The sequence below is a fragment of the Agelaius tricolor genome, unplaced genomic scaffold (assembly GCF_023055355.1).
Source record: "Agelaius tricolor isolate 1412-34295 unplaced genomic scaffold, bAgeTri1.0.p SCAF_8, whole genome shotgun sequence".
In the NCBI taxonomy this organism is placed as follows: domain Eukaryota; kingdom Metazoa; phylum Chordata; class Aves; order Passeriformes; family Icteridae; genus Agelaius; species Agelaius tricolor.
In genome coordinates, this window is record NW_027269268.1 from 5,360,533 (window position 1) to 5,388,223 (window position 27,691).

Below are 27,691 nucleotides of genomic sequence, written 5' to 3' on the forward strand. Positions count from 1 at the left end.
GAACAAGGACATTTGGGTTAAACGACATTTATATAAAATCATGAGTCAGTCTCTTAACCAGTCAGCCACATTTTCTTCAAGCATGAAGCAGAGATAGCAGACCATGGCCAAGTATTAGTCATCAGTCTAAAATATTAGTACTCTATTTTGGGTTTTCAGTGAGTGACAATACATGGGAACATCTAGCCCATATTTCCAACTTCCTTCCTTCTTGTAATCAGGGCAGAGCATGACTGGGCACATTCCTTCTTACCACAAGAAGGAAGCAAATATTAACAGGAAAAAAAGCTAAAATGAATACAAAAATAAAAGAAAATTAATGCTGCCATTGTGGCTGAGGTGTTAGATGAGAATCTGAAATGGCAGGTTTAACCCTTGCTCTGCCACAACTCCACAGCTGGTAGGATTCTATTTATTGAGGATCCACAGATCCTTATAAATAAACCCATATTCTCTTGCAGTAGAATGGTACCTTGGCTGGCAAACCTCTGCAGTCAGGATTAAGAGTGCCCATGACACAAATGTTTGTGGAAACATTTGGGGATTACTTTCATATTGAAAAAAATACCTAACTCCTTGGCAGCTACATGGAATGGTGGTGAACCTAACTGTGGAGTATCAGTATTTTAGTGGGACTGTGGATTAATTTTGCATAAGTATTCTCTGAAATCTGGGGACACTTTGGTTATGTCATTGTAATTCTTCCTGAACGGCTGTAGTAAGAAGGGACTAAAAGATAATCTGAACATAAATAAAATGCTATTTATATAATCAGTGTTTCATAGAGATATTGTATTTACTATTATAACACTTAATGGTAACATAATGTGTAAGACAGAAACTTAGTATTTTTTTTTAATCCTTACACATGAATTGTCAACTCACCAAATGCATACCTGAAAGAATCCCTCTATGAACTGTTGTGGCCCCTGTGTCACCAGGCTGGATAATCACATGTAAATGATCTTTACATATAACTACACACAAAGCACATGTGTAGAACACTGAGGAGATCAAAAACCTTGATGAAGATAGGCACTAATCCTTCAAATCACTTAAGCACATGTTTAACTTTAAGTACATTAACATCCTCATTGAACTAAAAGGAACTACTCAATTGCTGAAAGTTAAGCAAGTACTTAAGTTATTTGTTGGATCAGGTTCTAATGCCCTTTCACTTTGGCTGTGTGGTCCATCAATTGCAAAAGTAACACCCAAACAAATTCAAACACAAAACTATTTGGCATAATTCTGAGTCTATGAAAGGCTTCAACTGTAACACCTCTTTATTTGGATGATTTTACTTTCTTTTTAAAAAGATTGCAAGGTCTTGTGGTCCTTAAGTTCAAGATGGGACAATAAATAAGGCAATCCAAGTAAGCATAAGGAAGTTATGACACCATGTTGTATTCGCAGGGTCCCCCGTGGCAGGGAGGAATGATGAATCTGACTCCATGTTCTCAGAAGGCTGATTTATTACTTTATTCTACTATATTATATTAAAGAATACTATACTATACTAAAGAATACAGAAAGGATATTTACTGAATGCTAAAAAGATAATAATAAAAACTCATGACTCTTTCCACAGTCTCGACACAACTTGGCCCTGATTGGCCAAAGAGTCAAAACAACTCACACCAGAATCCAATGAAACAATCACCTGTGGGTAAACAATCTCCAAGCACATTCCACATGAGCACAACACAGAAGAAGCAAATGAGATAAGAATTGTTTTCCTTTTTCTCTGAGGCTTCTCAGCTTCCCAGGAGAAAAATCCTGGGCAAAGGGTACTTCTCCAGAGAATGTGAACGCCACAACACCACTTTCCAAAGTTACACCAATTTCCAAATTTAATTTAGTTTCTGGATGTTTTTTTATGGCACAATGTCTGCAGAACAACAGATGGAAGAGCTAAGAGTCAAATCACCCATAACAGCTTTGCATGGAAATGTACACTTAGAACCAAAGCAAAATGTTAAACCTTCCCACTGCCTAGAGAACAGCAAAAGGACTTCTCTTGGTCAGCTGTCCTGTGACACCAAATGCACCATTACCATTATCATTAACCCATGCACCAGATTTTATCTCCATTGGAATTTCAAAAGAAAAATAAGCAACTCAGCACATTTGATCAAAAGAGAACACTGCGCAGAGTAGTCATTTACTTCATACCCATACTTGTTAACTTTTATATCTAAATTTTCACCTTGAAACAAAGCCTCTGCTAAGTGAAATGCTGAGTTACAGAGTAATTCTGGGCTGTTAAAAATAAACAGCCTGAATAAGACTATATAGGGTATTGGGTGCATAGTATCCACATCTGTCACTTACCGGAATAAAGGCTTTTATTTGGGTTTATGGGGAAATTCAATAGTGTTTACTATTATTAAGACATAGCTTTAATTCCTGACTTCAATATAACCTCAGAGTCCACTATTTAAAACACTTCTGCAAGGCTGGGGTGCTGGACTTACTGTATATACTGAACAATTAATAGCACAAGGGCACTCTGCTTGGAAGAGCTAGAAAGGAGAGAGAGACAGCCCTTCCCTTTAAAGATAAACTGTTCACAAGGAGTCTTTCCTGTGAGGAATTTTCTGTGCCTGAACATACCACTCCTAACAAAAGAGTTGTGAAGCAGAAGGAATCCTTGGGGACTGAAGAGACTTCTCTTTAAAGGAATAGTGGCATTCAGAGAATATGATATAAGATTCAGTGTCTGAGACTGAGAAGAAATTACTGCTGCAGTCAGTATTTTTGCAAGCTGGCTGCCTTGATGACTAGCACTATCACTTATACTCTACATTGATTGTCAAACTACAAAAAGCTTAGCAAGGTTTTAATCTATAGTAAAACATCTTACTTTGCTCTGGCTTTTCAAATAAAACAGCTTTTAAAGTGCAGTTCAAGTGCAGCTGCTCTGATGTTCTGCTCTTTACAGGAAACAGAAACATCAACTCTGATTTTTTCCCCTTTTTTATGCTGCCTCAAGCTTGTACAAAACCATTATTCAGTCCCGCTGTTTCAGCCTTTACAAAAACAAATATATATGATTTGTGCACAATAAATCACTCAAAATATTGAACTCCCAGAGACAGAAAACTCTAAAATACACCTTATTCTGTCACTGAAATAGTATTTATATCTATATTTTCACTCAGCTTTAGTCATGACACCTTCTTTATACAAGTGCAGGAAGCCAGACTGCCTGTCTGTGCAGCAGTGCAGTCTTAGCAAGAAGGAACTATTAAACAATAGGGAAAAGCAATGATCTCCAAATAATAAAATTGATCCCTCCTCCCCCTTTTCTCTCATCAGAGTAACCAAAAAAAGCCCCGATTTCACAAAAGGGTGTATGAATTTCTTAAAAAGAATCTGTTTTTGCATAAAACTGTGCCTCAGTGTTACTGGTTTTATGCTTCCCCAACACAGACCTTATTGGTTTTATGCTTCCCCAAAACAAACCTTACTTCTACAACATAATTGAGAAAGAAGTGTGACTGAACAGCACACTCGATGCCTTTGGAATTCCCCTGATAACTTTCCCTATCTTTTGTCTCAGGAGCACAGCTGGGACTCTACTGCTAAACAGATCCATCCTAAAGGATAAAACAAGAGGTGCTCACTACCCCAGTAACACACCAGGTCTGAGGGGCTTAATTTGGTTTTGCTGTTGTCTTTGATTGTATGGGAGTGGACAATTTGACACAAAAACCAATTAGTACCCAGCACCAATTAAATTCCAAATTGAAAACGTACAGCAGCCTACTTGAGTGAAAGTGAATGGGAAAGGGGACATGTCCAGTTTGGTGAGAGTTGCTTGCTGCTATCAGAATTATCTCTGCCTTAATGGAGCTTTAATCAGTTAAAAGCAGACAGGGCAGCAGTGGAAAAAACCAAGGCAAATGATCTCGTTTCTAAACTTGTAATTTCATTAAAGAAAGACCAAAGAGCATTTGTTAAATATAGTGCAGAGCAGCTGAGAGCCTCAAGCCCAGTGATTCTGGTGTCCTCTACTGTAAACTCCATAGAGGAGCTGTCCAGACAGATTTTAAGACACACAGTTCTAATCTTCCATGTCAGAACTATTATTGCTCTTGAAAATTATTGAACCAAACAGCCACCGATATAATTTAAAATTATTTTAGAAATTGAACAATTAGACAATAAATTAAACAAATAAATTAAAATAATCAAAATTCTTTGTCAGAATTATCACAAGCAGTCTGGCAAAAACCAGTGCCAATACTCCCTGCAAAACAAGACTTGATAACAATTAGCATGTCAAAACCCAAATCTGAGCACTATTCAAATCACGTCCTTTAGCCTGACTCTCAATGGAGAAAACAGTTTTCCACAGAATTATGCAGCCTCTTCACAAATGCTGTGTTCACCAATAGGAGCTATTACTTGATCAGAATAATCAGTGCAAACCATCCAGTCTGCTTCCAGAAAGGCTGCAATTTATGATTCCATAAGAAAATTCCCCTTGAAAGGACAGCTGCACAAATGCAGCAATGAGATGCTCTACTGTAACCCAGAATGTTCCTTTTATTTCACTGAGCCAAAGGCACAGAGCAGCCTCCAAGAACTGCAAATGCAGCCAGTTCTGAAGTGGGAGTGGAAGAGAAATCTCTTGGTGCAGCACAGAAAAATCTGCCAGACATCAGGCTGCTCCCAAAGGAAGCCCTCAAACCCTTTCTGGCAGGAGACTGGACTGAGGGGTGAAATTGGTGCCAGGGAGAAATAAGTCTGCTTTAGATGAAACTTGGGCAATGCTACAGACTATAAAACAATACTACATTTCTATAGGCTGAAGGGATACAAATTGCTTGGAGGATTGGATGGAAAATTTGGAGGACAAAGTGGCATATTCGAGTCAGCATCACACTCTGCCTTCCAAAATTACAGCTTTTTATTTTTCCTTCAGCACCAGTGTCACACAGTCACAAAACAATGAAATTTAGGGGGTTTAATGGTTCTTGCACTTACCTTGAGTCCACGAAAGCTGCCTGGGCTTGTTGGTGAAGAGCTGGAGGACTTTGTAGATTTTGGGGTGGATAACTGACTGCTTGGGGTTCCATTAACTGGCCAAAGCAATGAAAGTGAACAAATGAAAGAAAAGATGAATAAAAATCAAAAGTTACTACTGAAGCCTGCAAACATAGACCAAAACAGAGTCCTCAGTATTTAGGAATAACATATATTTGCATGTCAGAAAACTGCACCCTGAAAATTCATGTGGCTGGATATGGGATCAAGGAGACATGCAAATATTGCATTGTCATTCCAGAGATTAAAAAGACCCATTCTGTCCTTTGCCAGGGCAAGAGTTTTGGGCACAGAAACAAAGGGGAAAAAAAAAAAAAAAGCCACAGCCTTCAAAAGTTGCACAATAAATTCTGGTATCACACAATAAAATTTATAGAAAGAAAATGTTTCTGAGGATATTTGACCCTCCTTCTCTTCAGTTTGGATCAAGGCTTTACTTTCTAGGTAGCATTTTTCACAGAACTGGAGTTCTAACAAGAAGAATTAACTGTTTGCATAACAGAAAACTTCAGCAGTAGTTCAGAAAATGTTGATTTAGGGGAAAAAAAAACCTCAACAAGAGAAAAGCTAGTAGGTTGTTTTTGAGCTTCCAGTAAGTACAAGTGTCTTTGAAAATATACAATATCCTCCCTCTTGTCTTAAAGAGTTCATTCATTTTAAGTCCAGATTTTTAGACAGGCCTCATACAACATTTGTTATCTCTCTGGTGCATTGAATATTACTTAGGTCAGTCCTTGTATTTTTCTGAAAAGGTCAAACTGACAAATTTCATTATGCAGAGAGAATAGTACACTGTCCATCAGACACAAATATGATGCAATGTTATATGATGAGACATCATTTCTTTTCAGCTGATCCTTATTTTTCATGGGAGAAAAGAATACTAGGCAGAAATGTAAGAGCTAAAAATGCTTCATAGCATGGTGATGAATTATTTTTCCAGAAAGAAAAGACAACCCTGGTAAACAGAAACTGAGCTTCAAATTAAATAACCTGCACCATTCCTGTACATATTCAGGTCTGTCATGGGTTATACATCACTTCTTAAACTACTGGATTTATTTTACAGGACCCAGCACACTAACATTATCTGAGTATGGGAGATGCCTTTCAAGGGCTATTTTTACAACCTGGGCAGCCCATCTGCCACTAGGCCAGGCTGACTGCACTGCAACTTCCACAAATCCCTGGTTTTCACAAAAATCTCCTTCTCTGGTGTATGATGTTAAGATATAATTAATTAGTGGTTAGCTATTCTATAAGTCTACCTTGAAGTCTGATAACTTGGATTTATATTCCCAGTTCTTTTACAGTACCAAGACCTTAGTATTTTCTTGAAAAAGTATTCAATGTATTTAGGACATTTTCATCTTGATTTTAACAATCATGTTTGCCTGTCAGAAAAATAGGTGATTTTAAGGTTTGGTTTTTTTTGAGAAGTTGAAAGCATCTAAAAGTACACCACCCTCCTGCAGACTTCAACAATTTGTTCTGGATAACCAATGCATCCTTGTTTTAGAAAGAATTTGCAAGTGTACAATGGCAAGAGCTAGTGACTGCTATTTTACTGTTTTCTGCTTCTTGCATGAGCAAAAATGAGATAATTCAGTAGAAATGTCTCAGAGTTTGCTTCCAAATGACAAACTAGTACCACAGGAGGAAAAATATTTTTTGTTTGTTCAAAGATTCTTCTATATAGCTCACAGAAAAGTCACTGCTTCCAGGACAGGACCACTGTAAGGCATCCTTGTCTGAGTCACTACCATCCTCTCTAAGCATTGGCAGAACCACTAGGTTGTTCCAGTGAAACTGGCTGGTTAACATAACGTGCTTCCCTCCCAAAACTGTCCAAGGAAGAAGAGCCCAGATTACACTGACAGTACTGTAGCTCTTTGCTAATATTTCAGCTATTCTTGGTGGAGAAGGGCGGTGTTCTGAGCCAGGGGTGTGACTAGATGACACCCAGAGGTGCCTTCCAACTCTGTGCCTCTATAGAACACACAGTTCATTCTGCTGAGGGTCCTGCTGGAAAGAGCTGTCTGCAGATTCCTCTCTGCCAGTGCCTCTGGAGAGCCCCTGCACGTCAGCTGCTAAGCAACTGCAACAACAGGGAAAGCTGCAACTGGCCCTGGGCAGATGTAAAGATTTTGCATCTATAGGGAGTCAGCCAACTGCTTCTGCTGGTTCTGATTGGGGTGCAGTTAATTTTCTTCACAGCAGCTAGCACAGGGTTTGGATTTGTGCTGGGAAGTGCTGCTGATCCAGGGATGTCCCTGTGATTGCTGAGCATCCGCAGCATCGAGGTCTTTTCTGCTCCTCATGAGCTGAGAGGGGACACAGGTGGAAGAGCTGGCCCCAGTTAATCCAAGGAATATTGCAGAGCATACAGCATCATGCTCAGCAGTAAAATGAGAGGGAATGCTGGCAGAGGGGACACTGCTCCGGGACAAGGTGGCATCAGTCAGCTGCTCATTCACATCACTCGTCATTCTTGGGTTTTATTTCTCTCTCTTCGTTATTTTCACTGGGGCATCATTGTTGCTAATACTATTGTTACTTCAGTTACTAAACAATCCATATCTCAACCCATGAATTTTCTCACTTTCACCCTTCCAATTCACTTCCAGAAGTCAGGAAGTGCCTGAAGTGGCTGTGTGGTGCTTAGTTGCTGGCTAAGGTTGAACCATGACACTGCTGTTTCAGGCAGCAGCATTTTTTGTCCTTCCCTCACTCAATAACCCAGCAATCTGCATTGGCACAAATCTGCTGCTATGGATTTGCTGGTTATTGCCTATGTATGCCAAACTTACCTTTTTAATCTATTTTCTAAGCATAAATTATTTTGAGGTTTCATTCCACATGCATACCAGTGAATACACAGAAAAAAAAGAAACCAAAACTTTTCTGTCATTCTGAAGTAGTGCATGTTAGGCTACATGTTTGGCATACTGGAATGTTTGAAACTTTAAAATCATTAATAACTTCTACATTGTTTACTTCTAGTATGACCCAAAGACTCCATTTATTTTCTGATTAATTTGTATGTTACTTGTTTCACAAATGCTTTGACTTTGAACTGAAAGTTCAGCGATTCCTCAGATTTTTTAGAATTTAGGCTGAAGTGATACAAGAAAAATAAGAAAAATAAGAAATTGCACATAACATTGAAACATATGAGATGGCTTTGCACTGCTTTTTTCAGTAATTCTCACACCTGTCTTTTTGCTGGCTGAAATTTTCTATTTTAATATGCTTTAGAATAAACATACAAATGTATTGCTTCTTAGAATGCTCTCTACTTGTAGTCAAATTATACCTTTAAAAATTTAACTTTGACACCATTAGTGGATGTCCAACAAGTGAAAAGCATTATTTCACTGAAATTATCTACTTCAACAAAAAAAAAAAACATCCAACACCCATTACATCTCTGTTTCATCCAATGCAAAATGTGTTTCAAACTTGAACACATTCACAAATACAGCACCAAAAATACAGGTAAATGGAGAGGGAGGAGACACACTAGTGATATACAGCCATAATAGTAATGGCTCACCTGGGGATTTTGCTGAAGAATGAGCACTGGAGTGGCCACCCCTCTTTACTGTACTCATATATTTGACACAAAGGAAAAAGACATTAAGGAAAGAAGTTATTAAACAGCTCTCAACATGCATGGAAGGAAGAAAGGTAAATAAAAGATAAGTAAAGAGCACATGTGAAAGAAAAAAAAAAAGGCAAGTAAATAGAAGGATAAATACCACACACTTTGCATACATTTTTCAAATTAACCAAACTAAAGAGGGTCTAAGTAGAAATAAGTATGGGAATGACAGCACTGATATCTAAATACTTTGCATAAAATTCACTGCTGATAGATATTCTACATCATATCTCTGGAGGTAAAAGAACTGCATGAAATGTAGATCAGTTGCAAAACTTGCCCTTCATGAGACATTTTTTTGCAATCCTCCTTTGAAGCTTTCCAGTTAAACATTCAACCTTTATAAACAGATTATTAATGTTCCACTTTGAAAAAACCCAACGATAAAATGACTTTAACCAGCACCAATTAAGCAAAACAAATGTGGAGATGAGAATATTGAACATGTCACAGTTTTGAATACACACAGAAGCTTACATTTATAGTTACATTCAAAAAAGAGCATAGTATATTTACATATTCAATAGTTTGATTTCAGGGCAAAAAGAAGTATTTAGAAATTAAATGCAGTGGTTTATTTTTTAAAAAAAAATAAAAACAAGTTTCTCCCTTTATTTACATTAAATTGTTGGAACATATGGTATTCAGCCAAACTGGTGGCAAAATCACAGTGTGAACACCTCTCCTTGAAATTACAAGAAGCACAGGAAGAAAAATTCTCTTTTAATGGGCAATCACAGTACAGTACATCTCCTAAAATTACTTGAACCAGCAAAGGCCTGTATTTCTGATAGTATTTGGCTTATATAGGAGAAACCTTTCTAATTCAAAGTTTAAGGGTATACTCTGGTTCAATGAACATGAATTTAACCACATATACAACCCTGCAGTTAATAGTTTTCAGTAAAATCAAGTGCCATGCTGAAAACATATCCCAAGAGCACAATTAGCACAAATTACTCCAATGTTCATAAACTGAAACTACATGTGCCTGTAATTAAAAAAATAGAAACCATGTTTCTTCCTAGGATTTAAAAAAAATAAATTGCAAATTTCTTTTAGATTACTATCAAATCTGTGAGAGGCAAAATGAAAAAAAGGGGTTTTTCCCCCCTGTATTACAGACAGGGTCAACAGGTTTTTCACCCCATTAGAAAAATATTCATTTTTGTGTATTTGATGTGTTCAGCTCTTTGCTAGCAGTAGTACCTGAGGCAGGGGATTTGCTCCGACGTGAAGGTCCTGGACTTTTGGATGCAGTGTGCCTCATGGCAGAGGAGCGGGAGTACGACTTCATGACACGACATTCTACAAAGCAAGCAAACTCCATCAAGGGTTTTGCAACAGCTCAATGCACAGGCTCCCTCCACACTGCACCGTGGCTGTTTGTCATCCAGAAAATGACCAGCACTTTCTAAACAGCTCTGCCCAGCTGAGTCAAACAGATTTGTAAGAGCATCTCACAACTCTCACCTAGTCACCATCAAAACCCGTCTGAGCTACACAATGTGACATTCTGCAGACAGTATTTCTTCATGTCTTGAGGCTGGATTATTTCTACAATTCAAGTTTGTACATATGCTGATGCCAAGGTTCTTGCTGTAATGGCACTTCCACACTGGGCAACTGCCCAGCCAGCACTATTTCCCTTCTTTTTCAAGAAACTGATGCTGTGACCAATTTTTGAACAGGTGAAAAATGTCTATTGTTTCCAGAAGGCTGAGAGAACAGACTACTGTCATTTACCATCAGCTACATATCATTAAATAACCACCTCAATGGGAAAGGAATCAATGAGCACACATGCATTGCCATTTTGGTAACATTTTAATTCCTATGGTTAGTATCATTAGCAAATCACTCCAAATGGGACCATCAATTTCTCTCCTTATTTTGTCCCTGATGCCAACGCCATCATCAGGATGCCATGTCATCATAAAAAAATTAAGCTGAGCTGCATGCCCTGCCAGTCATGTACACAACCTGCTTTTATCCATAAAGACCCCTAGGGCTATTAGAGGAAGTGAGGACCACCAAAGCTGAAGAGATAAAGGAAAGAAAGAGGAAAAGGCAAGGAAATTAGATCAATTAGTCTGTGCCTTGTGTAATGGGAAAAGCAAATTTACAGCCTTAAAGTCTGCTAGGGAAATTAGGATTATGCCCAGACTGGGATTTACATTGCGATTCAATACAACCATGTTCTTCTACTCCTTCATAAGAATAAAGTAATTTTTTAGCTGTTATCTATGTTAAAAAACACCATTTTAGTCACTCCCTCACTAAGTGACTCAACATAATCAAGCAGTTCTGGAAAAGCAGCACCCTAGCAAGAACAGCAGAATGGGAGGCAGTTGAATCCTCCATCCATCCAAATGTACAGCCAGTGGGTAGATACACATCTGTACTTTCTGCTGCAACTGAGCATTTTGTAATGAAATAATGATGTGTGTAAAAATTACAGGAACAGAAGGTGCTGTTGTTTTTATTTTTAAAAAATTTAAATCCTTCATTCACAATGTGAAGCTCTTCTGGAATAATCTGACTATTCTTGCCATGACAAGTTTTCTTTACAAGAAATTAATTTTTTTTCAAAAACAAAAATCAGGGTGTTTCTACAACTCGAACAGTAAAGACAGATAAAACTATGTCTAGTAGGACTGGTAGTGATAGAACAAGAGGAGTGGTTTTAAAGCAAAAAAACTGTAGATTCAGGCTAAATATAGGGAAGCCATTTTTTATTGAGCATGAGGTAAAACAGTAGAATAAGGTCCTCAGAGAGGAGACAGATGTCCCACCCTAGGAAACATTCAATGGAACTCTGAGCAACATGAACTCCTTTTTTTTGAAGTTGTCCCCGGTTTTGCCAGGGGTTGGACTACATAGGCCCTTTAAAGGTCCTTTCCAGCTTAACCAATCCTACAGTTCCATGAACATGGGGGAAAAAGTCCCAAGATCTTTATGATTTGATATTTCAAGACAATTCCAAAACTGCCTAGAGGACTGCCTTTTCCTTGAACTTACGTTACAAAGTTTTTCTTTACGGAAAAACAGCTTTCATAAACAAGTTCAATTCATGATCCGCCCAAGGCAGAGAGGAGGGCACAAAATTCAGATTGTCTCACCTCCTTCCCTACCCAACAACCCCTATCACCTCAAAATATACACAGGGCCAACACTTGGTCTATAGCAGACAAGACTGGAGTGTGTGAATTGTCTGGCAGGGTAATTCAAGACTGGAAATGAGCATGGCTACATATGAGATTTTTCAAAAAAATCTCATGAAGAAAGCAGTATGGAAATTATCTTACAGTCACAGATGCCAAAAGTGAACATTGTTAACAGATTTTAGATTCATTAGATCCATGACAGAACATTTTATAATTCAATTCTGCTTTCCATGTAACTTTAGGGACAGTGTCTCTTCTGGAGGAATTTGGATCAGGTTTGTTGGCACATTTTAACAGGCCTACAGAATCCAGATGATGGTTTGAAAAAACTTTTTTATCCATTGGAAAACATCCTCCCATGTATATTTTCCTGAATCACACCATTCTTGAGGGTTGAACAGGGGAATGGGATGGAGAATTTCCTATTTGAGTGGGTTCAGGATGTGCAGTCTTACCACTGTGATCCAACACGAAGTCATCCTGAGCATAGCGGAACTTCTCCGGCCCGCACGCGATGAAGACATCGTCATCGCCAAAGAAGTCCTGCAAGCACGTTACCTGCACAGCAAAATAAACACATGCAGTACTTTCAAAACTAAATCTTGAGTTAGACAGCAGCAATTAATAAGTTTTTCTTTAACTTCTCACAGTGATACCTTAACATTCATTTGTAATGACACAAGCACTTCAGTTCCTCAGTACGTCAGATCTCTAGCAGTGCAGGAAACACCAGGGCCAGGAATGTGAAATATGACTGCCCCTTACCTCCAAAAACTCTTACATTTAGCACCTGTATTTTTGCTTATAGTTACATAAGCATGCTGATGACTTCTGCCTATAACTACACACACATTGCTTTGACAGGAACATCTGAAAACACTATTCAAATATCAAAGATTCATGTATTAAGAATACATTAATTGCTTGTGGGAGGATCTGTTGAATTAAAGTGATTGCATCTGCAAATTGTTTTTTTTTAATGTTCTGAGGCATTTAATTTCCATGTTTTAATGTCCTGCTAAAATAAAATTATGAAGTAATTCTCCTTTTTATTAAAAGGATTTCATATTCAAGAAAATAAAGAAATAGAGTCCCTTTCATGCTCTTTGCAGTTGTCTGTTCTTAATTATATGGGTAATGATTCTACTTGGATAATGATGTTATCCAAGTAATGTATGTCAAGAAGGATTGGGATATCAGAAAGAAAAGATGGTTTAGACATTCTCTAAAAGCACTAAACCAAATACCTTGAAAAAATCTCCATCCTCAAAAGTTGATAAAAATCACCTTGTGAAGGAGCAAGTGTCTGCTTTCAAAACAGTTAAAACCAAAAAGCCATAACAAGAAATTCCACTCATTCTAATTCCTTTGTGAGGGAAACAAGTGTTTGCAGAAGCAAGCTATTTTTTTTAGACATAAACAGATTAAAATTTTAATGTATAGTTGTTTCTCTTTTTTTTTAACATTGCATACCCACATGAAATTCAGTAGTAGAAGTTAAAATCATTTGGTAAAGCCATGAAATCAAAGAACTAATACAAAAATCTGCTTTTAGAGAAACCAGCCTTTTTCTTTCCCAGATACCTGAGAAGACCATTTGCATATTTTACCCACTGTGATCATAAAGCACAGGCAAGGCTCTCTGGTGCCTGCAATATTCCAGAGCCACTCGGAATGCCAGCGACCCCGAGCTCTCCGCAGGAACTCCATGCAGGGCATTCCCCACCAGCAGTGGGGTTGTCATGGCAGCTCCCCCAGGAGAGCAGCCAGATCCTCAGCCCAGAGCCACTCACAGCATCCAGCATTTGTGTCACTGTGTCACGCAGCCAAAGGGCCACAGCCAGCACCAAAATCCTTTTATTGCCACCTTACTGATGCAATGACACTTTGCTCTCATTGATGAGAGAGATTCTCAGCTCTGCCTAGACCTGCTGCTTTTAGTTAGCCAAAGAGGCATCAACAACTGGATTCAAAAGGCTGCACAAATTTAAGAGAAGTTTTGCTAACTTGGGATTTATTCCTCTCTGCTTAATAAACAAGAGGACTCATCATCATTTTCACAGATTTCTAGAAACCAGCAACCAAGCCAGCAGGAAAAGCTGTGAGAAAACTTCCAGAACACATCACACTCACCCAGAACACAGCAGCACTGGCAGGACATGGGCAGAGGTGTTCTGTGAGGTGCAAGCTCACAGTCCAAGTCCCTAAAGCTGGGAGTCATTTCCACAAGTTCTGCCTGCCCACCAATGCTCCTGATACCCTTGCAGTGCTGGAGTTAAATGCTGTGGTTTAGAAGTGTCTAAAATTAATCTTTCTGTTCTGATTGAAAGCCTCACCTTACCTCACCCCTCAACCCATCCAGTCAAACATATGAACTGAGAGTAAGTGAGGAAGGAATGACAGATTTTATGTCAGAGTCTGGGAAATTCACAGGGGTATAATGCAAGCAGCAGCATCCCTTTGTTGTCTGCAGAGCAATTCTACAGAGTGAGGCTCAGATCTGTGCACAAAAGATGACAGGAACACCCTTAGAAATGCTCCAGAAAATCTGCTGAAAATGGCTACTAGGAGTGGGAATGAATAAGGAATTTTAAGAAACGTGTAATTCCCACCTATCCTTCCTCACATGTTCATGTACATAGAGCTTCCCCAGGCAAAAATACACAGGAGTAATCCTGAGTGCCAGTGATGAGATAAGCTGCTGAAGGTGGAGACACAGCACCTCTGTCTTGGAGTTCAGGCTGAGGCCAGCCTCTGCTGCTCCCACTCAGTGTGCCTGAGCCGTGTGACTACCACCTGGCCCTCACACACCGAGACAGATTACTGTAAAAAGGGGTTAAATGCAATTATAACTGAAAGCCAGATAAACACAGCTATGAGAAAGCTTTACTCAGATGCTTGCTGTCTTCCAACAGGGAATACTCAAAGTTTCCCTTCTCCCCACAAATAATCCAGACAGGCTACATCTAAAATACACAAGAATGAGAAAAGCATTGAACAAGTGTATGCAACATAGAATAAAGACCTGCTAAAATTTACCAATCCCAAATCACCCCACATCATGAGGTGAGGAAAGCATTTTCAAAATTAAATTAATGGAAATGCATTTTTCTAGAAGCACAACCTAATAGTTATTTTTCTAGGCTTTTATTGTAATAAAGTCAAGTGAGGATTTCATCCAGGTGCAAACTGATGTTAAAATGAAGTCTTCATCTCCTACAGAAATTAAATAAATGTATACACAGCAAATAAATAAAAGATTTTTGCTCAGTGTTCAAAAAATTATTAAGTTGAAATTATTAACTTGTTTGCATGTGATTTTGAATGCTGCAAGTCCACCATGGTCTAACTCACAAATCACATAATTCCATTTCAAAGAATATCTGAACTTAGGTCATAGAAGAGGGGTTTTTATTACTTAATCAGGATGCAATCAGTTTAGAAATTTATAAACAAAAAATCTTGAAAAGTTTGGGTTTTTTTTAAGTTTCATTAGCTGTGGGATCTGTGCATATGAATAGGAGGTCAGGTATTCCAGAAAGTTAGGGACCAAGATTTAGTTTATCAAACTAGTGTACAATAACGCTGCTTCTCCTTCCACTATCTATCCATAGTCTTATCCACTCTTTTGTCCCACTTAGTGCTGAAAGCACTTTTCTGTTGACTTTGCATGTTTCAATTAACATGTTTAAAATGTGTTAAACCCTAATTATTTCTAAATGCATCACCCTTTCCCAGACAAACATTGCCTGTGACCTGGTAACTCCACTGCTATCCCTTTCATTAAAACAAGAAATGACTCACTCTGACAACTCAAGGCTGCTCAGGTTGTCTTGCTGCACTGCTTTTTTTCAAAATATGTCTCTACACACAGCAGAGTGGAGAATGTGTGAGTGAGACTGCACTGGTTTTGTACTCAGTCCTTTCCCTGGAATCCTTTCACTGGCATTCTCTCCACAGCTTTCTGAGACCATGTCCAATCCACTCAGGGCATCCCCATCCTTCTTGATGGGCTCAAACAAGACCTCAACTGAAGGAATGAAATCTTGAGACACTGGATGAAGTTTCTGACAAACACAAAGACCTCTCTTAGGCCCATGTGACTAAATATGCACTATGTTACAGGAGTGTCAGGCATAACAACAGCTTGTTAAGACAATTACTGGTCAAAGCACTACAAAATCTACAGCTAAAAGCACAAAAAATGTGGCTTAAAATGTGGCAGGAAAAAACTCACAAACATGGGGTATTGAAAAAGAAGGGAGAAAAAAAAAACACATCACTTTGAAAAATCAGATTCCTGATCCACTGCTGTGTACTAGTGCAGTGCTTTAATGTCACATACACCCATCATAGTTACTTTCCACAATAGGCTTATGTTTCTGACACACATTTAAAACCAAAGAAGTTTGCTCTTTTCAAAGAAATACTTCTTCAGTCAGATCAAGCCACTGGATTAGAACATACAAATTGTCATCCATATGGAAATCCTTTTCCTCTTACCAGCACACATGCCTTGAAATGTGATTTACATCAATCCCTACTTCCACCGCATTGAAGAAACAGAAGATACATTCCCTCCAGAAAAAGCATGAATAATGATCAACTGTTTATAAATAGAATTCATCATGTATTTATTGATTGCCCTTTATGATACAATGGGAAAAAAATGAAATAAATAGATGAAGGTTTATCCAGAAAATATTCTTCCTACAATCTCCAGAAGAAAAATACTTAAAAAAAAAAAAAAAGAAAAAAAAAAAGAGAGACGAGAGCCAAGAAGGTTTTATAAACACTTGAAAAATTCCTGGAAATTCAAATTCCCAGAAATCTGTAGCAGTCAACAGAGTTCTGTGATCATATATCAACAGCCCTCAGCCAGGAGCTTGGTGGGTAAACTGTCTCTATTCCAGCTCCACAAATGTGCTTCATTCTAAACGTAGAAGGAAGGGCTATAAAGACAAATAGTTTGGCTTAATTTAGTATGTCTGATTCCATTGAAGTAATCAGCTACAGGACTGCACAGTTTAAGCCTGAAGAGCCACACCTTCTGTCTGGGGAAAGCTTCTCTGGATGACAAATTCTCAGCACAGCTGAAAATGGATCTCAAACATCAAAACTGGAAAAAATACGAGAGATTATTTGTATTTGTTTTAACAATGGAAGAAATACTTCTATCTACTGACTTCAAGAAAACAGGATATGGTGTAAATATTTTTAAAAGGAAGCACAGAACATACAAGGCAAAAAGAAAACTAGGAAAACTAGCATGCACAGCAACAGCTGGATTTGTGAATGTATTTTCAGCTCAGCAGCTGAGACAGGCATTTGAGGCTGAAATTCTTCAAGGACTACAGTGGGGTTTTTTCCCCCATGAATTGCTGAAAAAAAAATGCAAACAATCTCTTAAACATCAGCATGACAAATCTAGATACAACCTTCCTGCTACTGCCTTAATTGTGAGGGGTCTCCACGTTTTTTGTAGGAAATGCTGTTCCTCTGACTGGGACAGATTGTAACCGTGCTGCCCTGGCAGTTCTGCCCTTTGCATCAACTCTTTTTCTGAGTAAGCAAAAGTAAAATATTTGTCTGCTTTACCAGTCAGGTCATATTTGCAATCACCATTTTTATTTCCTCTTTTGAAATACTTTTAGCACTGCCACTTCCTCTTCACTGCCATTCAGACTTATTAAAATTCTTGCAGTGTTTTCTGAAGCTGCCAGCCTTATATTTCCAGGGTTTATGGTGCAAAATGCAAGGAAATCACTCCTGCATGAACAGGTCAGTTGTCTGTCTGCCATTTCAGCTCCATCACCAAAAGGAGCAGGGTTAACTTTCCAAAGGAAGTTTCCTGTGGGCAGCCTCAGGAACTCAAAAAGGAAGGTGAAAAGGGCATTCCCACCCTTCCCTACTGAGTACTGTGATTTTCACACAGGAGTTTTTACCTTGGAAATTCCCCTTGGTTCTGCTCTTTCTCAGAATAACTTGACTAAGGGAAAGGGGGGTGTGTTTAACCAATATTCTCAATTACATACTAAGCCATCAGTGACCTTCATGACTAACCAAGAGGCACACAAGAAGTTCAGTACTAAATTATGGCAGCTATTTGCCTGGTTATCCTGAGTCATGTTTTGTGACATGTCTTCAGTGAGGAAATAGCCATATGGGTAGCTAGAATACACCTAGGAAGGAGAAATACTGAAAAAAGTCAAACCAATGAGACCATGACATGCCCTTTCAAAAAATACTGCAATTGCCAGTATTCTTTCCTTAATTAACAACCTATTCACTTCACAGAAATGACAAAGTGTCAAAGGCAAGTATGCTAAGCAATTGGGAGCAGGCAAAAAAAAAAGAAAGTTTTCAAGGGCCAGAAGCCCACACTGTACACAAGAACAGCAACAAAACCCACTGCTACATCAGATCTGTAGCAAACCTGGAAATTCAGGTCAAACTGGAAAGATTCCTGCTGGTGTAATGAAGAAGCACTTGACACTTGCAAAAGCTTCTGTTCCTCACCAGCTTATGTGTGTCCCCTGTGACAGCTCTACTACAGAATCCCTCTGGGAATTCCCAGTGTACACAAAACTACACAACACCAAGAGAAGGGTAAGCAAGCTGCTAACCTCTGACTTAAAGCTTGACAGAGCTCAAATGCTGCAGAGACTGGCCAAATCTGCCCAAAACAGCTTTAGGGTGAGCAGGGGAGCCCTGAAGTCTGAGGACATAAAACTGTGAGCCTGGTAAGACTCTAAACACCCCCACCTTTCCTACTGGCTATAGCCATAAGGACTATGCAAGGCACCACAATAACTTCCCCACCAGTCAACTTCCATGAGGTCATTAGCAGACAAGAAGGGACAAAACCCCCTCCTTTGTTCTCTGGAAATAATTGGAATTAGGTCAAATGCCTCTTAATTTCGGAGGCTCAAATGCACAACTATTTTGTCTGCAAAGGAAACATGAAATACGGTAACAGATTGGATCATGCTGAAAGAATACAAAAGTATCAACTCTGCTGCAAAATTTAAAATTCATTTCTTGATCTTCTGTTTTATGACTCTGCATCTTGACCTGCAAAATTACCTCAGATATTAAAGAGCATGTTGAAGGTCCTTTTTCTCTATAGTTAATTTAAGTAATTCACTTGGTTTTTTGGTCTACTCTTACTCTAAAAGTCCCTTTTTAAACCCATGCCATAGGTTAATTTTAACCTTCACAGCAGTCCCACTGCAGTCAATGAAATTATTCACATTCATGAAGCCATGCACAACCTCAGCTTGAGAAAGGTCTGAGGGCTTCCTCAGCTCTGCTGGACACAGCAATAAACTATGAAATTAATCTGATTTCTAGGTCAGAGCTTCCACAAGACATTGTCCAATTCACCACTTGAGGTTTGGCATGTTGCATCCTTTTGTTTTGTCCTTCAAGTTTAATAAATTCAATAAGCTGTGAGAGAAAAACGAAGTTTTCTGTTTCTAATAATTTGCAAATGTTGAATTTGTCTGTCTTGGATAAAGGGAGCTCATTAACCTATTTAGGAAAACAGAAAAAAAGAAAAAAAAATTGAAACAAAGACCATAATGAGAGCAATTCTTCTAGGTCAGCTTCTTAAATGACTATTTAATCAGTGGCTGTGTCACATAATTACAGTCACCACTAGAAAATGATCCTCTTTCCACGGATATTCCATGACAAGGAACAGCAGTGAGAAAAGAAGAAGACAAGCCCTTCCATCCCACAGGGAATCTAAGGAGTAAGAAAGGAAACAGAAATGTTAAATCTTTGCCTGCTGCCTGGTAAACAGAAAAAGTCTGGCAGCAAGCCCAGGAAACGCCTATTACAGTATGACAATGCAGAAATGCTGAATAAACAGACTAGCCAGGTCACCACAACTCACACAGCCCCACAGCTGTTGGAACAGATGACAGAACAGAGCACATCTCACATTTTAGTTTCTAATCTCAATTTCAAAAAGATTTTTGCATGTATTTTTTTAACATCTCAAAAATTTAATTCTGAAAATGAACACGTGGAAATAGAAGATTGCATTTGGGTGTGTTTCAAACACATCATCTCACTGCAATGGAAATGACAGAAAGAAAAATAAGCTGTAGGAATATGCATAAGTTAAAGTGAGTTCCTACATGTATCTATTTCTTAAGGACTTCCAGTGCAGTAGGACTTCCTGGCAAGGTCTGTTCACCAGTTTTTCCAAAGGGCAAAATTGATCTGTCTGCAAAATGGCATTTCAAATACTGAAATTGAATTGCACTGATTATGTGCAGCTATTTAGATATCAGAAAATAACAGTTGAAATAGACTGTAATTCTGGAAATCGTGAATAATTTTGAATCACTCTGTACAACTAATCTGTCTCTATAACACAAAACACCCCAGAACAACCCTTACCTTAGCCTTATCCACTACTTCAACAAGAGTCGATAATTTCAGTATATTAAACAGTGAAACTTAATGCCATGTTTCTCAATTTCATGAGTTACACAAAGAAACAATAGCCTTACTAAATATGCAGTAAGTGAAAACTGGAAACAGAAAATTAGCAAGTGCAGCTTGTGATTGTGAACATAATCCAGTTTGTCTGAAGAGAAAAACAAACAAGAGGATTTCCAGTTACAAGACAAGGATATCTTTGCCCGTAGGTGCATTAATCACACCAGTTCACCAGTCAGCATAACAGATTCTCTCCTTAAGTGGCATAACTGGGAACCCTAATACGGAGCCAAAAATAGCACCTGACTTCACACAGCTAACCTCCCATCTCACCACCAAGCAGCCAAGCTAAAAATAAAAGCTACTTGTATTATGAAAGAACATTAAAAGGAAAAGGGCACATATAAGGACAGAGATCTGGTTCACCCAATTTAATCAAGTCTTACTGATTTAATGACACCCTGTTCCACAATACAAATGCAGTTAAATTTGAAGTTTTGCTATTTTTTTTTCCCATAAAATCACCTATCCTGCACTATTATAGAAATCATGCCTTTGGCTAATCACCCTACTTGAAAAACATGGCATCCACATACTATGGAAAACTTAAAAACCCCCAAAATTGTATGGGCAAATATTCTATGTACTTTCAGGTTTTTTGGTTCTTTAGATCAGAAGAGCTTCTGTAGCATTAATCAATAACCTATTGCAATCCTAAGTTTCCAGTGTTTATGGGCAGACAGTTTCCTGGAGACATTACAAAAGCTGCAGCTCTTTAGATGAGAACTAATTTTCCACAGACAAATAAGAAATTCAAACTTAGTTTGTGGCCAGTGCAGAAAGGATAAAAGAAAAGGCATAAATCAGGAAATGTACTTTGATGACAGGTACAAATAATTTTTCATGAATCTTTAGGCTTTAAATGAGAGATTTATAGTTTTACACTGGAACAGGTTGTCCAGCAAGACTGTGGATGTCCTATCCCTGGGGAAAATTCAAGGTCAAGTTGGATGTGGCTTTGAGCAACCTGATCTAGTTGAAGATATCCCTGCTTATCACAGAGGGGTTGGATTAGATGACCTTTAAGGGGCCATTCAGTTGATAATTCTGTGATTCTGTGTTTTTCCTATGGCTTGAACTGTTCATGCAGGAGCTGCTAAATTCAGTTTTCTACTGAAATTCTATTAAAAATCAAATTAAGTAATTCTAAGGCACAAAATATTAGTTGAAATGCATGATTCACTGGAATTTAATATTGTTATGTAGAGATATAAAAAAATCTATTGTTCTCTGAGTTCCTGTGTCAAGGGTTTCATCTTGCAGTCATTCAAAGCTGTTTTTCATAGCACTGCAATAGGAGGGGAAAAAGCTTTCAGTACCCTATTGATTCAGGTCTCTCTCTCAGTCCTGTTCCCTTCACAGATACTACTTCACACAACAACAAGCCTTGATAAAATCCATAGAGCTCCTCACAGATTGAAGGATGCTTTTCACATGTATTTTAAGTTTTGGTTATTTAACATTATTTTAGCCCTTAAGACACTTCATTTACTTAGTGTTCTATTTGTTTCAGCATAGCAACAACTGTACTTCTAACTAAATTTACAATTCTATTTTTGTAATATTACCTTGCAATGCTAACAGCTTGATAAACAGCACACACAGCTTTTAATGATACTTGATTCTTGAAGTATCCTCCTCAGTTAACTGCAAACACTGGAAGAAAATTCAGCTTATGGATGTTTTCTCTATGCACCATTTCAAACAATGACATTTCACAGATGAAAGGACTGAAATTCTGTGTAAAAATACATCCATATAAAGTGTGGAGGCATTTTGTGCTCAGCAAATTAACTTCCATGCTTACTCCGCTTTGCCTGTCATGAATTATTGAAGTCTGTTGTACTTGCAGCTTTATGCAAAAACTGGAACAGCTATGCTGGGCTAGGGGCATCAAATAAGAAAAATGAGGATATAACTGATTAATAAAAGGATGAGAGGCTCAAAAATGTGAAAAAAATTAATGTAGCACAGGAAATAGAAACTACTTTTTATCTGGCTTTCAAAGATCCAGTTGAATCTCATTAGCTCCCAACTTCAACCAATATTACTTCTAAGTCTGCTGCTGCTGCTTCTGCATCACTTTAATAAGCTGATAAACAGATGTAAAACACATTTGAAGACATGGAAATGTGTTTGATTTCATGTTCAGACAGCAAATGTATTACAAATACACTTTAGGTACTGACAAAAGAACAGATGCATCAATACTGTCAGACCAGAAGAAAAGGTGTCTCCATGAGTTTCTCCTTATGCCACACACACTTCTTCTTAATATCTGAAAATCTCAGTTCTTCCTTTTAACAAACTTCCACAATTTCAGGAAGAAAAGCAAAATGGATGCCTCCCCCACCCCAGAAACACAGAACTAAACCCCTGTCCAATTCTCCAGATCATTTAAGAGCACAGATAAAAGGTGCTAAACCCCATTTATCAATCAGTTGACTTCTGTGGCGTCTGCTGAGGCTCGTTTTAAATTCACACCACAATATTTTCATTGCTATACTGCTATTAGCAGATTGGAACTCAGCTTTGGTGAGTTAGGCAGAGGATTTAGGTGACTCAGTTCTTTTTCTTTCCTGACTTAAATGCTGACTCAGTATGGGTTTTTCTTTAGTTGAAGAGTGAGTGGATCAGAAGGTAAAGATGCTTAGAGGGCCATAATTCAGCAACAGGCTGCTAAATATTAAAAGCCTCTAAAGTAGTCTGGATGACTGTTTCTGCTGAGCTAGAACATGAGAAATGCTGCTGAACACTGGAAGCATCTGGGTAGCATCACCATGTTTTATGAACTTCTGTATCAATCACATCAGAAGTGCTTTTGAGATGCATGAGGAAGTTCATTTCATTTTGAAATGATTAGCTCAGAAATCATTAATTCTATCTGGAAATAAACTTTCAGAGACCAGGAACAAGACTTCATAGATTGTTACTGAAGATCCATTTCAAAACCTTTACTATTTTTGATTTTTTAAATAAGAAACTTCAAAAATATATTCCAGGCTTCCTCCTTCTGTAAGACACTGAACTATGAAGCATAGACTGGAGCAAACACAATCATAAAACCATAATATCAGTAACAGTGAAGCTCAACACTGAAGGTTCTGCTCAGAAAGCAGTGCTGGTATCCTTAAAGAATTTTCACTTCCACTTACATCTGGCAGTACTTGAATCCATACACTCTTCCAAACTCCTAGTGCTCATTGAAGAGCAAATATTCCTTGTATTTACACAGAATTATATATTTATTCCTTGTAAGACAAACCTCTTTTGACTCATAAAGCCAATTTGCATAATGGGATGCCCAGTGCAAAATTTGGGTTTGTACAATATTGAGACTCTGGCCGACCAAACCTTTTCAGTGGTTTGGCAAAAGCTATCTTTTTCCAAAATTCTATTCAAGATAACTACTGCTAAATTGTCAGTCTCCCAAGTTTCTGTTTTTCCAATAATAAAGTCAGAGTTCACTAAATGTATTTTTTGTTTGAGGGCTGCTTTTTCGATTAACTCTTTTTCCTCTATCTAAAAAGGATTTTAGAAGCATTAATACATTACTGAAAGGCATTTAAATACAGTAATAAATGGGAATTGGGGTACTTTTGTTAATTTCAGGGGGTTTTTTTCTTGCTAAATCACTTGTCTGCAGGATGCTAAACACCCTATGTATCAGACCTCATAATTTTCACTGCATTGATTATATTTTTTTCACAGAAACCAGACAGAAAACCAGCAAATGCAGCAGTAGGATCTCTTCCAAGTCATATCGTGTGCAAAGCTGGCTAGTCTATAAATCGGTGATCACCTATTTCTGGCTAAATAAACAAACACAAACAACAAGGAAAACTTCATCTGCTCCAAGCTAAAAACTAAGACCAGGCTATGGAAGTGGAAGCAAAAGTTATTCATGTGATTAATGAGAAAAAGTTATATTGCTATATCAGTAAGAGTAGTTACAAAATAGTTTTGTGCCACTGCTTCACCATTGTGTGGAGTTGTTTTCTGTTTAACTAGTTCTCTTTAACATCTTTATGTATCTATCAAATCTGTTTTCAATTTTGATGAAAGAGGATTTTCAGAAACATTACCTAAACTGCAAATATAGATAAAAATGCAAACTATGTTTCAGTTTACAACAAAACTGGGAACAGATGAGGGCTGCAATGCTGCACAGCCAGTGACAGGAGATCAATGATACAGAGGGTGCTCCTTGTGTTCCTGATCCTAAGCTGGTCTGTGGCACCTAAGAACAGCAAATGCAGCCTCAGCAACTGAACTGCATTGTTATTTTGTACAGAATTAGAAGCTACTGTAGCTGCAATGCTCTCTGGTAGCTTTAATTCTGTTTCTATCACAGCTCTCAACACATGGAATTAATCAAGGTCCAGCTCAGTGTGCCCAAATCCAAGCTGCAGCACTGATGCTTTTGCTGCATACTGCAATTTAAAGAGAATGGTATCAGGATGTTCAATCTGGATCAAAATGCACCTATGGTTGCAGCTGATGGAAATACCCATGCAAGTAACTCGTGAATGTTTGGATTACAGGGTTTTTTCATTACCATCATCAGGATAAATTTGCAAAACAAAAAAAAAATTCCAAAGTCCTTCCTCGTTTTCCTAAAAAGCAGTGTCCTCACCAAAACTAAGCACACATAAGATCATGACATAAAGAGCCTAAAGGGGTATTTAAGTAGTTTAAAATTTATTCTGTAATAAGAATACCCCATGCAGAAGGGAGGTCTGCAGCACAGCCCCTTCCACAGCCTGCACCTGGGTTTGCAGTGGCAGAGAAAGGCACATTGTGCACCAGCATCTGCTTGCAACAACACAATAAAAGGAATATGGGCAGCCTCTTGATAGCTCAAGATAGCTCAAGAACTGGCTCCATGCAGCCAGTTCAGTAGCACATCAGCAGCAGACACTGAATCTGCTCACAAGTACACAGGCTTTGAAGCAAACACTGCACAGGTTGTCCTTGTCACACACTTCTGACCACAAATAACAACACAGCACCATGGCATCAAACTAAACTCCTGTTTTCTGCAGTCAGGTCAAGACTTCATTGGTTTCAGCTGCATAAAGTACACAATGTCTGGAGAAGCATCATAATTTAAGCACATACAGGGATTTGTCTCTTTTTTTTTCCCTTCCTGCTAACTTCCATTACACATATGGCTTAATACAAAGTTAGTTGTCTGATCCTGAAGAAACTGATTTAAAAAAAGTACAAACCCATTTTACTAAGATTTTGTAGATACATTGTGTCAGAAACACCTGAATTCTTGTCACTCTATTTCTCCTTAGACCACAAGAATCATTCTCTCCAAAAGCAGAAAATGCTTCCTTAGGTGTGATTTCTGATATTCTCTTCAAATGCTGGAATATCACCAGCCTTCAGATAATATAGACCATAAAAGGCTAAAACAGGTTGTTAAAGATGCCAGAATATCACCTTTGAACCAGTTATACTGAAAGATTCCCTTTGCCCTGACTGCTCTTAAGAATTCTTCTTACAAATCAGGAGAATTTCTGTCCACACTGGAATCCCAGTTAGAATTTAACCATTCTTACACTTGTTTACAGCAGTATTAGCCTTAATCCATTTAGCCACCATTGCTAAAGGAGGAGTAATAGTTGTGGTGACTAGTCCCTCATTACTGAGGTTATTGGTGTCCTTATTTCTACTCTCAAGGTCTAAGGCTTTTGCAGATATTCCCCAGTGCTTAAAGAGCTTCCTAAGCAGCTTCTGGGAACATATGTTGTTTTTACTAGCTCTGGGTAGAGTTTCAGTGTGTGTGCCAAGCAGACCTCCTTGGGGCCCTGTCAGTGATCAACTGATGCACTGTTCAAAATTAGAACCCAAGCCCAGCTACTCTTGGCAGATTCACTCTGTGGGAGAACCTTGATTTTTGGGTCTGTGTTCAGCACATCCAACCATAGTTATTTGATTTATTTTACTGTGACATTCTCTCCAGTGGTTTATTAAAAAGGACTGGCATTACAGAGCACTCTGTGCAGTGCCTTGAGGTGTGCTGGCAGACACCTGCCTGACTCGCAAAGCCTTCCCCAAACAACAACCTGTCTTAGTAGCTGCCTTAAAAAAATGAATAATCATTTCTATTGCTACAAATCATCTATTTGATATTAACAATAGCCTTTTTGAATTCAGTTGCAAGTGGAAAGTCTGAGGCATAGTAAGCCATAAGGCTCATTTTTCCCCAAAATATTGTCATAATGCTAAAAGGTTTTCTAGAAAGCATATACTGAAAAAATGGAATATTTTTCCTCCTTTTCCTGAGTCTCCCTAAAAAAACAATACTTCTAGTGGAGATACAGACCCCCAGGAAGGGAATTTTAAATTACCAGCGACTACTTTTCTATTCCTAATTAGTTTTTGGAAACCATCTGTTTTCTGTGAACACCATGTTGAAACTGCTGCTTAGAACACCATATGGAAAAGTTAACTGCAGCTCCAGGAATCTATGGTTCATCCTGCATCTAAGTATTCTATAGATGTTTCCCTGGCAGGCTTTTTTTTGTGGAAAGAAGGCTCTAACAGTATTTTTTGTTACAAAACTCTTTACTAGTCAAAAAAACCACCAAAAACCACAACAAACTTCAGTAATTTTTACGCAAATGTTTACATTCAATAGATGACAGTCAGATAATGGTGCTTTAAAAAGAGGAAGGACTATTAATAAACACAGAGGAACTCAAGCATCATGGAAGGACTGAATGCAGCTTTCTGCAGAGCTGCATTAAAGTCTAAAACTCATTTTTGTAACTCCTTTATTGCATCTAAGATCTAGATCAAACAAAACACAGCAGCTCAGAGCCGTAAGTGAGCAATGGGTTCTCTGGACTCACGCTGAGTTTTCTCAACTCACTGTTTATCTGCACGGATATTCCTGAGAGCACCTGGAGAATGCTGTAAAAGATACAGCATGAAGCGCCTGTAGTACAAAAATCAAGTTCATTCAAAGTTCCTAGTCCTCCTGGGAAGATTCATTTCTCTGATTCGGTTGACTTATTTGTAATACTTAGGATAACTCTAAAGCCAGCAGGCTTAAAAAATGAAAACCATTTCCAAAGCAACCCACAACAGGAGTGCAATCTCCCCCTACACACAGTTACTCATCATATGCTTCATGTTTAATTAAGTGCTGTCAACTCAAATTTAAGTTTACACACAGCCCCAAGGAATGTTCAAGTATTGCCCTGTGCCTCAGCAAGTTACTACTGTGATAAGTCTATGTAGGAAAGCAAAAAGCAGTAAGACTCAACAAGAATAG

General features: G+C 38.3%; 1 protein-coding gene across 5 annotated transcripts in view; it reads right to left on the reverse strand.

The window, feature by feature from the left end:
* Window positions 1–27,691, reverse strand: part of DCLK2 (doublecortin like kinase 2) — a 79,543-nt gene that overhangs the window by 23,014 nt on the left and 28,838 nt on the right. For 3 of the 5 annotated variants that reach the window (XR_011679891.1, XM_071431466.1, XM_071431468.1), the window contains exons 3-6: window positions 12,342–12,444; window positions 9,929–10,027; window positions 8,612–8,659; window positions 4,996–5,090 (exon numbers count right to left, since the gene is read on the reverse strand). Coding sequence is in view for 3 of the 5 variants with exons in the window: in XM_071431466.1 (XP_071287567.1) it covers window positions 4,996–5,090; window positions 8,612–8,659; window positions 9,929–10,027; window positions 12,342–12,444 (345 nt within the window). In the remaining 2 variants the exon portion in view is untranslated. The remainder of the gene's footprint in view (window positions 1–4,995; window positions 5,091–8,611; window positions 8,660–9,928; window positions 10,028–12,341; window positions 12,445–27,691) is intronic. The other 2 variants (XR_011679892.1, XM_071431467.1) reach the window with 1 other exon arrangement.